The 14,876-nt window shown below is 30.7% G+C and overlaps 2 protein-coding genes across 2 annotated transcripts; one reads left to right on the forward strand and one right to left on the reverse strand.

Moving 5' to 3' along the window:
• Nucleotides 1-7,265: 7,265 nt before the first annotated feature.
• LOC120335774 (ryncolin-1-like) lies at nucleotides 7,266-9,976 on the reverse strand. Its single transcript, XM_078119099.1, has 6 exons — nucleotides 9,973-9,976; nucleotides 9,289-9,347; nucleotides 9,075-9,090; nucleotides 8,245-8,378; nucleotides 7,743-7,861; nucleotides 7,266-7,335 (listed from the first exon to the last, which is right to left on the reverse strand). The coding sequence occupies exons 1-6, from the start codon at nucleotides 9,974-9,976 to the stop codon at nucleotides 7,266-7,268; spliced, it is 402 nt and encodes a 133-aa protein (XP_077975225.1).
• Nucleotides 9,977-10,118: 142 nt separating this feature from the next.
• Nucleotides 10,119-13,311, forward strand: LOC144431247 (ryncolin-1-like). Its single transcript, XM_078119102.1, has 5 exons — nucleotides 10,119-10,181; nucleotides 11,488-11,503; nucleotides 12,200-12,333; nucleotides 12,716-12,834; nucleotides 13,242-13,311. The coding sequence occupies exons 1-5, from the start codon at nucleotides 10,119-10,121 to the stop codon at nucleotides 13,309-13,311; spliced, it is 402 nt and encodes a 133-aa protein (XP_077975228.1).
• Nucleotides 13,312-14,876: the final 1,565 nt, after the last annotated feature.

Here is a 14,876-nt window from a genome sequence, read left to right on the forward strand (position 1 = left end):
GGAATGCGCGAAAAAAAATGTTTTTACACCCCCACATTTTGTTTGTTTTTAAGGAATAAATATTCTCTGACCCTACACATCGTTGTTGTAATAAATATTGAGCTTATTTTCGTCAAAATTGTATTTATCTTTTCGTGTGATCCATAGACATCGTAGTTTCATTTGAAATATGTGAGCTAGGAAAGCAGAAATTTTTCAAAACTCATTTTTAATTCATATACTTTTGTATGGTCATATATAGATAAATAATAATTCAGGCGTTGTTTCAAATGAAGATAAACTAATTAAACTTGTCCACAATTATCACACTAAACACGCATCACTACTATTTTGTGATATTTTCTCAATTCGCAATGTCCTATGTTTTAAATTTACACCCGAATGCATTTAAATATTTTGTATTTGATTCGCACGAAAGCAGCAATCCATGAAACCAAAATCTCGACATAAAAGTTGCCTTCTTGCTCGGATGAATTGTAACAGTGTTCCCAATTGCAAATATTTTATCGTTGGTCATAAATAAATCCTCATAACTGGAGGCATCTGAATATTTGAAATGTTTTTGCATTTAGATTTAATTTCACTAATACATGCTCTTAATGAAATATTTTATCTTCAAATGGATTTCAATGCGTAAAGAATAAGAGGAGCGCATTAATCCAAAACAGAACTAGTTCTGTTGTATGGCCTAAAATGAACTACAGTGTCAAGCTGAGTTGTGAAAATAAATTCCAGTACAGGATTAGAAATACTCCTTATGAAAGGTTCATACTTCTATGGCCGTTATAAAATTTAATTTTTTCCAAAATAAATCTTGATAATGTTTTTCTACATTCGTTTCAGCAACTATTTTGCAAAACCGAGAAATTGGGTTCAGCAAGAATTTGGAAGTTGAAAATGCTTTAGTGAGTTAAATTTAGTATAAAGTGCGGTGTGAGTGAAACTAATGTAAAATCATATGAGTTTGATTCATTTTTTATAAGAAATCAGTGGAACAAGAGAAGCCAGAATTCTCCGATACACCTATTGATACACAGTCGAGAAGTCTCAATGGGGTGATATTTTGTAAACAAGAAATGGAAAGATTAATTAGTAATTTGAAACGTTTTTTAAAGGGGGGTCTGGGAGCTTAAATCACAGACGATTCATTTCAATCGTTCTATAATGTAAAATGTGACCCAAGTTATGTGTGTTCTTAAGGTGGCTGTTGAATTTCTACAACAGTTTAGATTGCATTGAATGATTATACTGTACAATCGAGTGAATTTAAAATTCGAATTTTTTTTAACTCTTTATTAGTTAACACGAACCAATAAATGTTTTTATAGAGTACGAAGAGCGAAAAGAAATTGACACCTAACTTCTAATAAATTTGCCATTAAAGTGTGTTTTTGAGGTATTTTAGAGAGTATTTTTGATTATTATGAATTATTCTATTCACATTTTTTTCCTAAAACCTTGAAATTTTTTTCTTTTTGTTTTTTACAGTTTTACATTTTTTACAATATTCAGTGTCTTTTGTTATTCTGCAAAAATGACAATTGACGATTGTTGTGAAGCTGAGTGCAATGTTAACAAATGTAATGATAGAAAAGGCTGCGACAAGTTCTGTGCAGTATTGCTGGCGGTGTATTCGATTTACAGCTTGATATCAACCATTGCAACCATTATATCGAACAGATGGCTCGTTGCCAACAACGAAAGTGCATCGCAAGGGCTGTCACAGCTATGTGGTGTTGGAAATGAAGTCAACTGTACCAGCTCAAATAGTTGTGTACAATGCAAGGACATCGAAGGAAAGACGCATTGCGAGTCATTTGGTGAGTATAAATAGAAATTGGATATTTTATTTTTTTAGTCGCAATTTTGTCGCCTGTGCTTGTTGGCAGTCAGGATAAAAAGACTTCCTAGAAACTCTGCATAAACAAAATTGTGGGCTAAAGTTTGAAAATTAACAATAATATAATAACAGTGAAGCTCCAGAAATTCACTTAAATTTAAAATTGATTTCAACTTACTTGCATTTAGTGAAAGACAGAGTAGTAATAAACTCAAAATAATTTTTAAAGAGTAAACCTATAAAATTTATTCAAGAATAACAATACCAAAGCAAAAATCCAACAATATAATATCAAACGTCTTCATAGTATAGTTTAAGTATCTTCTCCCTAAAATATTATACAATGCAAAGGTCAATAAATTCTTAAAAATCACGTATTTTTCTCACTACCTTCCTCCACCACCTTTCATTTTGAAAACGCTCATATTTCTTTTAAACTATTTCAGACCGTGGATTTGACCAAAAAGTTGCGTTCAGTCTTTTAATTGTCTCTGCATCACTTCGATTCATTTCCTGCGGCCTTTCCACCGTCGTTGATTGGTTTGTCACCATCAACAAGTGTTGCTCAAACTGTTCGAGCCCGCAATTTGTGACCATTGTTACAATAGAATCTATTGCTGGTGCTGCTTATTTTCTACTATTTCCATTATGTGATTTGTTCTATCAAATTTTAAAGACTTGAAAAAAAAACTTTTTAGTTCCATTCAACTCATCAGTTTTTTCAAAACATTATAATGACTTATCTGAACGTTTGATTGCGCAATCTCTTACCCAAATAGACTCATATAGACAATTCATTTCATTTAATATTCGACAGTCATCGCCTATAATCGTGGATATCTCCAATTATTTAACTTCTAAACTCAGTTTTCCGTCCTAATAAAAAAATAGAATAAACAGCAATATTCGAGTCCAATGTTTCTCACAAACTCGATGCTTGTCGTTATAAAAAAAAAACATATTCCTAAAAAAATTCTTTGAAACAAAAAACAAGACAAATGAGACAAAATATTAGAATACAAATGTTTCTGATTGGCATTCATTTCCAATTCATGAGTTCACGAGTGTAAGAGTGAAAAGTCAAGTGACCCAATGCGAAAACAAGTACAAACTTTTTTTTTTATTTCAGCATTTAAAATAGGCTGATTGACATTCTTTTCCAATTTATGAGTGTAAGAACCTGAGACAATGTTTACAAATTAAATGACATAATTAATAAAGTTTATTTTATTTAAGCTTTATCTATCTGGATCTCACAACAGCCATAATCTACGTTTTTTATAATGAAGACAAAAAACTGGAAGATATTCCGCTCATAGGTTCTTTGTGTGCAAGATTGGGAGGCGCATTCGGCTCAACATGTGCCAGAGTATTTTCGTTGATTCTACCAGTGATTCTATTTCTAAAATCATGGTATGACGGCCCCATTGACAGAGCTAATTAAGTAAACAAAAGAACAAGCTGAAAAAGAAAACTCTAATCTAGCAACGTAACTAAACGTATCGTTTGATGAACTTTAAAACTTCAATTGTGAGCCTTTTTCTCAATAAAAATGACCAAATTTATCCAGTTTCAATCGTTACAAACTTAAGTGAAGATAAATAAAACAGAAGCTTTTATATTTTCAATTCAGTAATATAACTCCAATTCAATTCACTAACTAACAACATACTGTTAATTCTAATATACTAATTGTGCAAATATGCATATCTGACATTCTGTATATATGGATGTATAGCATATCGAAGTGTTCTGCTATCATAAATTTTACTCAGTACGAACGTACATCAATTAATGCCAGAGTATATGATGAGATATCAATTGGTACTTGTTCGGGGTACAAATATGTAGAATAAAGAAAACTCCTAGATCAAGTGTTTGTTAGTTGACAAGCAAGTTTAATAGAATTGCATTTGTATGTAGGATTAAGTGATATTTTGTACACTCGTAATATTATTATCGTGAAAATATTAAGATGTAATTTCCACGCTTCCAATCAACTGCACAAGATACCAAGTAAGAGAAGAAATATATTATGCTTTGTGAACACTACAATTGATCCTGGTGAACAAAACTAACAATCTGAAATTATAATAGTTAAGTCGTTATTCAACGATTAAGTAAATCCGCAATTATTGACTTTATTTCAAAGCCATTCTTAAGTCAACAAGCATTGTATACCCAATGTATACTTGATATGTTCCGTATAATGCAATATTTCTGTATCTGTTACTGCCTGCAACTTAGTATCTGACGAACTTGGAGCGCTAGGGGGCAGAGCCGGCAGTAAGATCTGCAACCATTGCACAACTGCATGTGAACGTACTCAGTTTTCAAACCAAAAATTAAAAGTAAATTCATGAAGTAAATTTATTTACGGATTAACGGTGTAAGAACAACTCGCCAATTATTCCGTACCCATTAATATTATATTCATTGTCATCTTTTAATAGAATAAAAACATAAAAAACATTTATTAATGGAATACATTTATTTTTACGGTTCACAGATGTAACAACAAATAAGCGGCGTTCCCTCACATATACAGTATACGTGAAATATTGTCGATGCGTGTGGAATATACAGTTCGCCGAAACAGATGCCGAAACAAATTGTATGCACATTAAATTTACAGTAATAGCTTTGTATATAAGTAGCATTAATTTCCCCCTCTTTTTGAGATCCAATTTTAGTGAATATGAATCTCCCACCTTGAATTATTTGCATTAATTTTGCATACACATTTGCTTGTGTTCTTATAAACATATGAGCATGGAAGCAGGCTCGTAGCCAGTATTTTCAAAAAAGCGGGTTTCAAAATCTAAAATTCCCTTTCTGAAACAGTCGCCGAGATTACGCGCTAGTGAAACGAGCCGACTTTCTAAGCGTATAACGACTTTTCTGTAGTGTAAAATATTCGCTTCATGTCAGCAACGAGAATCTATTTTTTTCTCTATCATTATATTAGTGTAACGTAACCTGCGGTTGGGTCTTCTTGCGTCAAAATGAAAACATTACTTCTCTGAAATACCACGTCAATCTGTTGACATAAAAATAAGTATTTAGTACTTGTATACTATTTAGTTTTGAAACTTATATTTGCAATCTTGCGAATTCGTTATCGCCGTTAGAAAAAATTTCAAGACCTTCAATAAAATCCCGTAGAGTACAATTAAATATATATAAAGTACATCAGTATATCGAAAATAAATATTCATCGCTTCGAAATCCGCACATATTTTAAAAATCTTGCGTTATTTATTTAATTGTCTTCAATTTAGCATGCTTTTGCGTCGACAAAATAAAAGCATCACTTCTCTAAAATATCGGGGCAATTCGCAGAAATAAAAACGTGTAATAAACTCCCCGATTAAGTTTTGCCCGATTTAGTTTGAAAGCATCATGGCAAAACAATTATGTATACTTAAAATTTCAAATTAAAGTTATAATGATGATAAAAATGAAAATAAATTTTGACATTTATTACAGATTACCATAACTCTAATATGCAGCTAATTTAAATACAATATTGGTTAAACAAGTCAATAGAATACACAAAGGCTCGAATCACAATAAAACTTTCCAATTTTAATGTTTGAAAATTACTGATATACTTGCATTTGATACGAAGGTAAAAATTTAAGTTAGTCAAAAAACAATGAAATATTTGTAGAATCTGTAATCAACGTGGACTAAAAAATTATTAGATATTGAGAAGATGCCTTAGCAATGACCGGACAGTAATGTGTTAATTTCCAATATTTCCCGATTGAACAATAAATAGGCCTACGCATGAAATACATCACACCCACCATTGTCTTTAAGGACAGAAACGTACATACAATAATGATATGCCACCATATTAAAAAAAGGACTCACACGCAAGAAAAACATTCTGTAGTTAGAGTGAAAAATGTTTGCTACCAGGTTGAAATCTAGTTGTATCAATGTAAAATATTCTCGCATGTTTAACACACATTTTATTGAAACTTAAGTTATCGATTGTAGTTTTTGAAAACAGCGATGAGCAACAGACGCCATGTAATCTTAATAAACAGATATAAAAATAAAATGAGACACGGCATAACAAGAATAGCTACAACAAAATAATTATAATATTGATAGGTACAGAATTTAAAAAAATGACGACGTCACGTATTTTGCAATGCCAGAACTGTGACATACTTTTAAATTTTAATTTACTTTTTATTTAGCTGGTTTGAAAAATACAAGAATTGCCTCATTTTGCGAAGTTAAGTTTTTTTCCTTAATTTCATTTCAGTGAGTTTTAGAGAATGAAAATTGCGCTTCCACAACCACCAATATATCCCAGTATTATCGTTTCTTCGGTCCTTATAGTAGATCCCGTTCAAATTCAGATAACCACAGCTATTATCAAACCACCATGGCCCTTTACGATCGAGTGCACAATTTCCCGCGGATCCATAGTTATCAAAATCTTCTGTAGTGAAGTACATTTCGTTGTGGTAAAGCATTTCATCTTGGATTGGTCCAGAATGATCTCCAACTTTCAATCGATATTTGTCTCGCCCAGAGGAAATATTGAATATCTTGTAGAATAATTCGTTGCAACTTAAAAGTCATTTGTAGGACCCTTAGGGCGACTCGTTAATTTGGAACTCGCGGTAATCAAAGGAAAAATAAATATGACGTTTTAATAATTCAAATTTACTGAGTCATTTTAAGTCCTCGGAATTTGAACAAAACTTGTCAAACAGTAAAATTAAAATTGTGATACTCACATAAGATACAACACACATAACATGAACGCCGCTATTGCCAAAATTATTGATCAGTTACTTGGATTGAGTGCAAACCATCTATAATAAAATATCTTGTAGTCGATGAGTCTACGAAGCGAGAGTTTCGTCGAGGTATGATAATGATGAACAAAAAGGAAACTTGGATCGCTTGCTTTCTCTCCATTCAATGACCAATGTATTTAAAATTCCCGAGACTGACAAATTTTTCTTTTAGGGTTTTAGGAGTTAATGTTAGAACAAATGCATTACTACTTTATTTTATGATTTTTTTCTGGCCTTCCAAGGAACTTCTATGGTTTACCCCTTTATTTAACCTACTTCTAAAAACGTGCGACTTCAAGTGGATTTTTCTCAGATAGATGATATCAACGAGTGTTTTTATGTCTATTTACATTTGTATAAACTGGTTCTTGAACATAGACTGAATGACTGCTTTTTGGTGTTGCCGAATTCGCACGTCATTCAAAAATCATGTTCTGTTGTTTCAGTAAAAAATAGGCAATGACACATTTCAATGAATATTGAAATAATTGCTTTTTAATTTTTTGTTCTTTCTTTTTTAATCTTACCCAATATTTACTTTTATTTCTAGGTCTAATGGTTAAACTACTCACCCATATGTAGCATACGTGATATTTCCTTCAAAATCTCCCAAATCTATTCTGAGTTCGTAGTTTGCATTCTTCGTCAGCTGGTGTATTGTCTCCAAACCTGTAATTTAATAACATCAAAACTATAAACAAAGAAAGAGATATAACACCAAAACGAAGGAACAGTTTAAACTATTATATCAAAATGCATACAAGTTAGCATAAGTTACCCTGACCAATACGTTGTGAAATAAAATTAAAATCGTTGTCTGCGGTAAAATATTTAGAAAAAATTTGTAATTTAAAACTTGGAAACTACCGTAATTTTTTTTTAAATAATTTCTTCTTTGTACATTTTTCATTGGAACTTTATAAATTATGATTTAAAATATTGCCGTTCTGATAATTCAGAACATTTGATTCAAATTCGAAGAGTCCGAGTTAATCAGTTAGTCTCTTTAGAAAATATTTAGGCAACAATATATTTTTAGTCACCACGACCTCATGATCAGCAGTTTGTGATTTTACATTAATTGTTGATCCACCTTACCCAACCAAAATTCGTTGTTCAACTTCCCGAATCCCTTTGCATAATCTGTCCAGTTTCTACGAAACTTTTCTGAACCATCGCGTCTACGTTGAAAAACCTTTAAAAAATTTACGAGTTTGAATTTGTTATATATAGTTTTTTTCTATCGTCATGAGCTAATATCGTTTCCCTGGAAGCATATCCGCTTCTAACAATAATGTATTTATTAATTCCAAAATTTGTTTATCAAGTTTTATTGTGACCCGGTGGCATACAATTTAGTTTTGCTTTGACAAATAATAATGCCAAGAAGCTGTTAACCGTGGTTTCATCAGTAATTTTCTAATATTGCACGAAGTCTAAGAATACTTAATCTAACCAATATATTACCAGCGTTTCTACACGATTTCATGTTGAATTTAAATCAATCGGCGTAATTCAGGTTTACTAATTAATGAAATCAAATCAATGTTTAATAACAAAGATAAAAAACTAACTTACAATCCAACCGCCTCCGTCAGTTTCAAGATCGCAATATACCTCAATTGGTTTATCTTCATATTCCGGATAAATATCAAAAACGCCACCAGTTGCATTCAACACTTTTGCTTTGGAACGAATGACTTTTGTGCCATCTGTTGGAAAGTTAAAAAAAAAAGACTATTAATTTGTAAAAATGGTTTATATTTTGCATATTTATTAAAATTATCATGGCAATATTTTTCGAAAGTTTATCTTTGTAACAAATTACATTTGGTAATGGGGTAAAACGAGTAAATGTATTAGTGTTAAAAATGTGCCTGGCTCGCATGATTTTTTGTAAGGAAAACATCCTGAAACACCGATTACTAATACTTGAGATAAGAAATATTAAAAAGATAAATTGAATTAGGAATTCATTTTTTATATGCTCTTAAACTGACATAAAATATCAAAAGGTATACATTTTAAATAACAATTTCAGCTGACGTTTTTCAGCAAGATTTTTTTTTTATGAGTGCAGCAATTTCTAAAATATAATATTTAATGTTTCTTACTTTTAAACATGTTGCAAACGAATTCATTCAGAAAGCGGTAAAGAATTTCATACCTCGTCAATGTAGTACCTTCATTTTTAGTAATATGAAATTTGAGTGTTAATTAATGGGCCATATTTGCAAATTCGCCTTGGGTTATTTGACTCAATTATGTATTTTAAGTTTCTTTGGACATTGCGCAATAAGTTTGTGATTTTTTTTCAAATAAATTATTGCGATTACCGTGGTGTAGATTGTCATCGGTTATACTAACAATATTTTATTTATAATTAATATAGAAATTATAAAACTCACCAGAACCGTCGTCTTTCTGTAAAAAAAGAAACAAACTGATAAATAATTAGGTTTTTTATTTATAGTATCCCCCAAAGTATGCAAAACAAGAAAAATTGTCTAATATTTTGTTTTGAACACAACGTAATCTGTCAGAATCATTTAAAAAAACAAAGCGAACTTATTGATTATTTTGCTAAATTGTTGTTGTTGATAATTTGAGATATCTTCTTACTTGGCAATCTCCCACCGATACTAATTTCCCGTTGACCAACTTTTTGATGCAAACTCCATCTATAAGAAATAAATGTTTGTTAGAAATACTATAAGATAAGCAAAGCAAAAAAATATTTAAAAATGTTTCATGTGTAACGTTTGAAATTTAAACTTCGTCTTTATAACAAATAAATTGTTTGTATTCTAAATTAGTTTTGAAGTTTTGCTTTTTTCAAGACGACAGAAACCTAAATCTGAACTATATTTTAGTTGAAATTCATTTGTTCAAACAATGAATAAATATTATTTTTCTAAAAAAAAACTTACCAGGAACTTTAACACCAAGTGTATAATCAGTAAGAAATAAAAAAAAAGTAGAACCCCATAAATTGATATGAAAATCATTTCGTTAAATTCTATTGTGCGAAACTTTTTGATGCAAGGAATCAAAGATAAAAAAGAAATATTGAATAACTTGTGTAATTCGTCTTCAGCATTTTAATATCTGCTAATAGAAATCCAACATTGAAAATCCAAAAAATACATATACATATTATTCTTTTGAACCAAACGTGGTGGTGGTTGGCCCAGATCTCAGGGTATTTTTGAAAAGTACACAGTAGCGCTTATTAGCAATGACGTCTTGTACAAAACTATTTGAAAGAAACACGTATGAAAACGTTGTAATAGAACGACCACCGACCCATAATATACCCATAAATAACTTGAATTAACACATTATGAATCTAAGTGATTGCTTTCAATTTGCGCAAGGTGTATGAAAATAAAGCAATCGCTGTAACAGAATTTAAAACCACAGCAATTATAAATGATGCAATAACAAATAATATGTCGTTAGTCATTTTGCTTGATGAGCGAGCCAGTAAAAGAGGTTTTCAGAATGAGGTTGAGGTCTTGGCATGAGAAACGATAAAATTTTGTTGTCTTCGTATTTCAATCCCATAAAATTACAATCCTATTTAAATTGTAGTTGAAGTAGCTACAATATTTTAATAGCAATGACGAAACCATGGTTCAATTCTTTTATATTTATATATTAGATTGGTAGAAGTGCTAAAAACACAAAATTATATTTCTCCGCATGAGAGAAGTTGTGTCTTGTCCAGGGGACAATTAGGACTTGGTATTATAGTAAAGATATATGAAATATAAAAAACGAGTAGATAGATTTCGTTTACATCTGAAACAATTTTATTATTACTGATGCCCAACAGAAACTGACATATTATTTGTTATTGCATCATTTATAATTGCTGTGGTTTTAAATTCTGTTACAGCGATTGCTTTATTTTCATACACATTGCGCAAATTGAAAGCAATCACTTAGATTCATAATGTGTTAGTTCAAGATATTTATGGGTATATTATGGGTCGGTGGTCGTTCTAGCACAACGTTTTCATACGTGTTTCGCTTCAAATAGTTTTGTACAAGACCTCATTGCTAATAAGCGCTACTGTGTACTTTTCAAAAATACCCTGAGATCTGGGCCAACCACCACCACGTTTGGTTCAAAAGAATAATATTTATATGTATTTTTTGGATTTTCAATGTTGGATTTCTGTTAGCAGATATTAAAATGCTGAAGACGAATTACACAAGTTATTCAATATTTCTTTTTTATCTTGGTTTCCTTGCATCAAAAATTTCGCACAATAGAATTTAACGAAATGATTTTCATATCAATTTATGGGGTTCTACTTTTTTTTTATGCCTTACTGATTATACACTTGGTGTTAAAGTTCCTAGTAAGTTTATAGTTCAGATTTAGGTTTCTGTCGTATTGAAAAAAGCAAAACTTCAAAACTAATTTTGAATACAAACAATTTCTTTGTTATAAAGACGAAGTTTAAATTTCAAACGTTACACATAAAACATTTTAAAATATTTTTTTGCTTTGCTTATCTTATAGTATTTCTAAGAAACGTTTATTTCTTATAAATGGAGTTTGCATCAAAAAGTTGGTCAACGGGAAATTGGTATCGGTGGGAGATTGCCAAGTAAGAAGATATCTCAAATTATCAACAACAACAATTTAGCAAAATAATCAATAAGTTCGCTTTGTTTCTTTCAAATGATTCTGACAGATTACGTTGTGTTTGAAACAAAATATTAGACAATTTTTCTTGTTTTGCATACTTTGGGGGATACTATAAATAAAAAACCTAATTATTAATCAGTTTGTTTCTTTTTTTACAGAAAGACGACGGTTCTGGTGAGTTTTATAATTTCTATATTAATTATAAATAAAATATTGTTAGTATAACCGATGACAATCTACACCACGGTAATCGCAATAATTTATTTGAAAAAAAAATCACAAACTCATTGCGCAATGTCCCAAGATACTTAAAATACATAATTGAGTCAAATAACCCAAGGCGAATTTGCAAATATGGCCCATTAATTAACACTCAAATTTCATATTACTAAAAATGAAGGTACTACATTGACGAGGTATGAAATTCTTTACCGCTTTCTGAATGAATTCGTTTGCAACATGTTTAAAATTAAGAAACATTAAATATTATATTTTAGAAATTGCTGCACTCATAAAAAAAAATCTTGCTGAAAAACGTCAGCTGAAATTGTTATTTAAAATGTATACCTTTTGATATTTTATGTCAGTTTAAGAGCATATAAAAAATGAATTCCTAATTCAATTTATATTTTTAATATTTCTTATCTCAAGTATTAGTAATCGGTGTTTCAGGATGTTTTCCTTACAAAAAATCATGCAAGCCAGGCACATTTTTAACACTAATACATTTACTCGTTTTACCCCATTACCAAATGTAATTTGTTACAAAGATAAACTTTCGAAAAATATTGCCATGATAATTTTAATAAATATGCAAAATATAAACCATTTTTACAAATTAATAGTCTTTTTTTTTTAACTTTCCAACAGATGGCACAAAAGTCATTCGTTCCAAAGCAAAAGTGTTGAATGCAACTGGTGGCGTTTTTGATATTCATCCGGAATATGAAGATAAACCAATTGAGGTATATTGCGATCTTGAAACTGACGGAGGCGGTTGGATTGTAAGTTAGTTTTTTATCTTTGTTATTAAACATTGATTTGATTTCATTAATTGGTAAACCTGAATTACGGCGATTGATTTAAATTCAACATGAAATCGTGTAGAAACGCTGGTAATATATTTGTTAGATTAAGTATTCTTAGACTTTGTGCAATATTAAAAAATTACTGATGAAACCACGGTTAACAGTTTCTTGGCATTATTATTTGTCAAAGCAAAACTAAATTTTATGCCACCGGGTCACAATAAAACTTGATAAACACATTTTGGAATTATTAAATACATTATTGTTAGAAGCGGATATGCTTCCAGGGAAACGATATTAGCTCATGACGATAGAAAAAAAATATATATACCAAATTCAAACTCGTAAATTTTTAAAGGTTTTTCAACGTAGACGCGATGGTTCAGAAAACTTTCGTAAAAACTGGACAGATTATGCAAAGGGATTCGGGAAGTTGAACAACGAATTTTGGTTGGGTAAGGTGGATCAACAATTAATGTAAAATCACAAACTGCTGATCATGAGGTCGTGATGAATAAAAATATATTGTTGCCTAAATATTGTTTAAAGAGACTAACTGATTAACTCGGACTCTTCGAATTTGAACCAAATGTTCTGAATTAACAGAACGGCAATATTTTAAATCATAATTTATAAAGTTCTAATGAAAAATGTACAAAGAAGAAATTATTTTAAAAAAAATTACGGTAGTTTCCAAGTTTTAAATTACAAATTTCTTCTAAATATTTTACCGCAGACAACGATTTTAATTTTATTTCATAACGTATTGGTCAGGGTTACTTATGCTAATTTGTATGCATTTTGATTTAATAGTTTAAACTGTTCCTTCGTTTTGGTTTTATATCTCTTTCTTTGTTTATAGTTTTGATGTTATTTAATTACAGGTTTGGAGACAATACACCAACTGACGAAGAATGCAAACTACGAACTCAGAATAGATTTGGGAGATTTTGAAGGAAATACCACGTACGCTAAATATGGGTGAGTAGTTTAACCATTAGACCAAGAAATAAAAGTAAATATTGGGTAAGATTAAAAAAGAAAGAACAAAAAATTAAAAAGCAATTATTTCAATAATCATTGAATTGTGTCATTGCCTATTTTTTACTGAAACAACAGAACATGATTTTTGAATGACGTGCGAATTCGGCAACACCAAAAAGCAGTCATTCAGTCTATGTTCAAGAACCAGTTTATACAAATGTAAATAGACATAAAAACACTCGTTGATATCATCTATCTGAGAAAATCCACTTGAAGTCGCACGTTTTTAGAAGTAGGTTAAATAAAGGGGTAAACCATAGAAGTTCCTTGGAAGGCCAGAAAAAAATCATAAAATAAAGTAGTAATGCATTTGTTCTAACATTAACTCCTAAAACCCTAAAAGAAAAATTTGCCAGTCTCGGGAATTTTAAATACATTGGTCATTGAATGGAGAGAAAGCAAGCGATCCAAGTTTCCTTTTTGTTCATCATTATCATACCTCGACGAAACTCTCGCTTCGTGGACACATCGACTACAAGATATTTTATTATAGATGGTTTGCACTCAATCCAAGTAACTGATCAATAATTTTGGCAATAGCGGCGTTCATCTTATGTGTGTTGTATCTTATGTGAGTATCACAATTTTAATTTTACTGTTTGACAAGTTTTGTTCAAATTCCGAGGACTTAAAATGACTCAGTAAATTTGAATTAATAAAACGTCATATTTATTTTTCCTTTGATTACCGCGAGTTCCAAATTAACGAGTCGCGCTAAGGGTCCTACAAATGACTTTTAAGTTGCAACGATTTATTCTACACGATATTCAATATTTCCTCTGGGCGAGACAAATATCGATTGAAAGTTGGAGATCATTCTGGACCAATCCAAGATGAAATAAATGCTTTACCACAACGAAATGTACTTCACTACAGAAGATTTTGATAACTATGGATCCGCGGGAAATTGTGCACTCGATCGTAAAGGGGCATGGTGGTTTGATAATAGCTGTGGTTATCTGAATTTGAACGGGATCTACTATAAGGACCGAAGAAACGATAATACTGGGATATATTGGTGGTTGTGGAAGCGCAATTTTCATTCTCTAAAACTCACTGAAATGAAATTAAGGAAAAAAACTTAACTTCGCAAAATGAGGCAATTCTTGTATTTTTCAAACCAGCTAAATAAAAAGTAAATTAAAATTTAAAAGTATGTCACAGTTCTGGCATTGCAAAATACGTGACGTCATCATTTTTTTAAATTCTGTACCTATCAATATTATAATTATTTTGTTGTAGCTATTCTTGTTATGCCGTGTCTCATTTTATTTTTATATCTGTTTATTAAGATTACATGGCGTCTGTTGCTCATCGCTGTTTTCAAAAACTACAATCGATAACTTAAGTTTCAATAAAATGTGTGTTAAACATGCGAGAATATTTTACATTGATACTAAGGCTGCCAATTGATTTCGTTACATTGTATTATTTATTCATTTTTCATATCGCGCATTATTTTTGCATGACGAAAA

The sequence above is a fragment of the Styela clava genome, chromosome 2 (genome assembly GCF_964204865.1).
Source record: "Styela clava chromosome 2, kaStyClav1.hap1.2, whole genome shotgun sequence".
Taxonomy (NCBI): Eukaryota; Metazoa; Chordata; class Ascidiacea; order Stolidobranchia; family Styelidae; genus Styela; species Styela clava.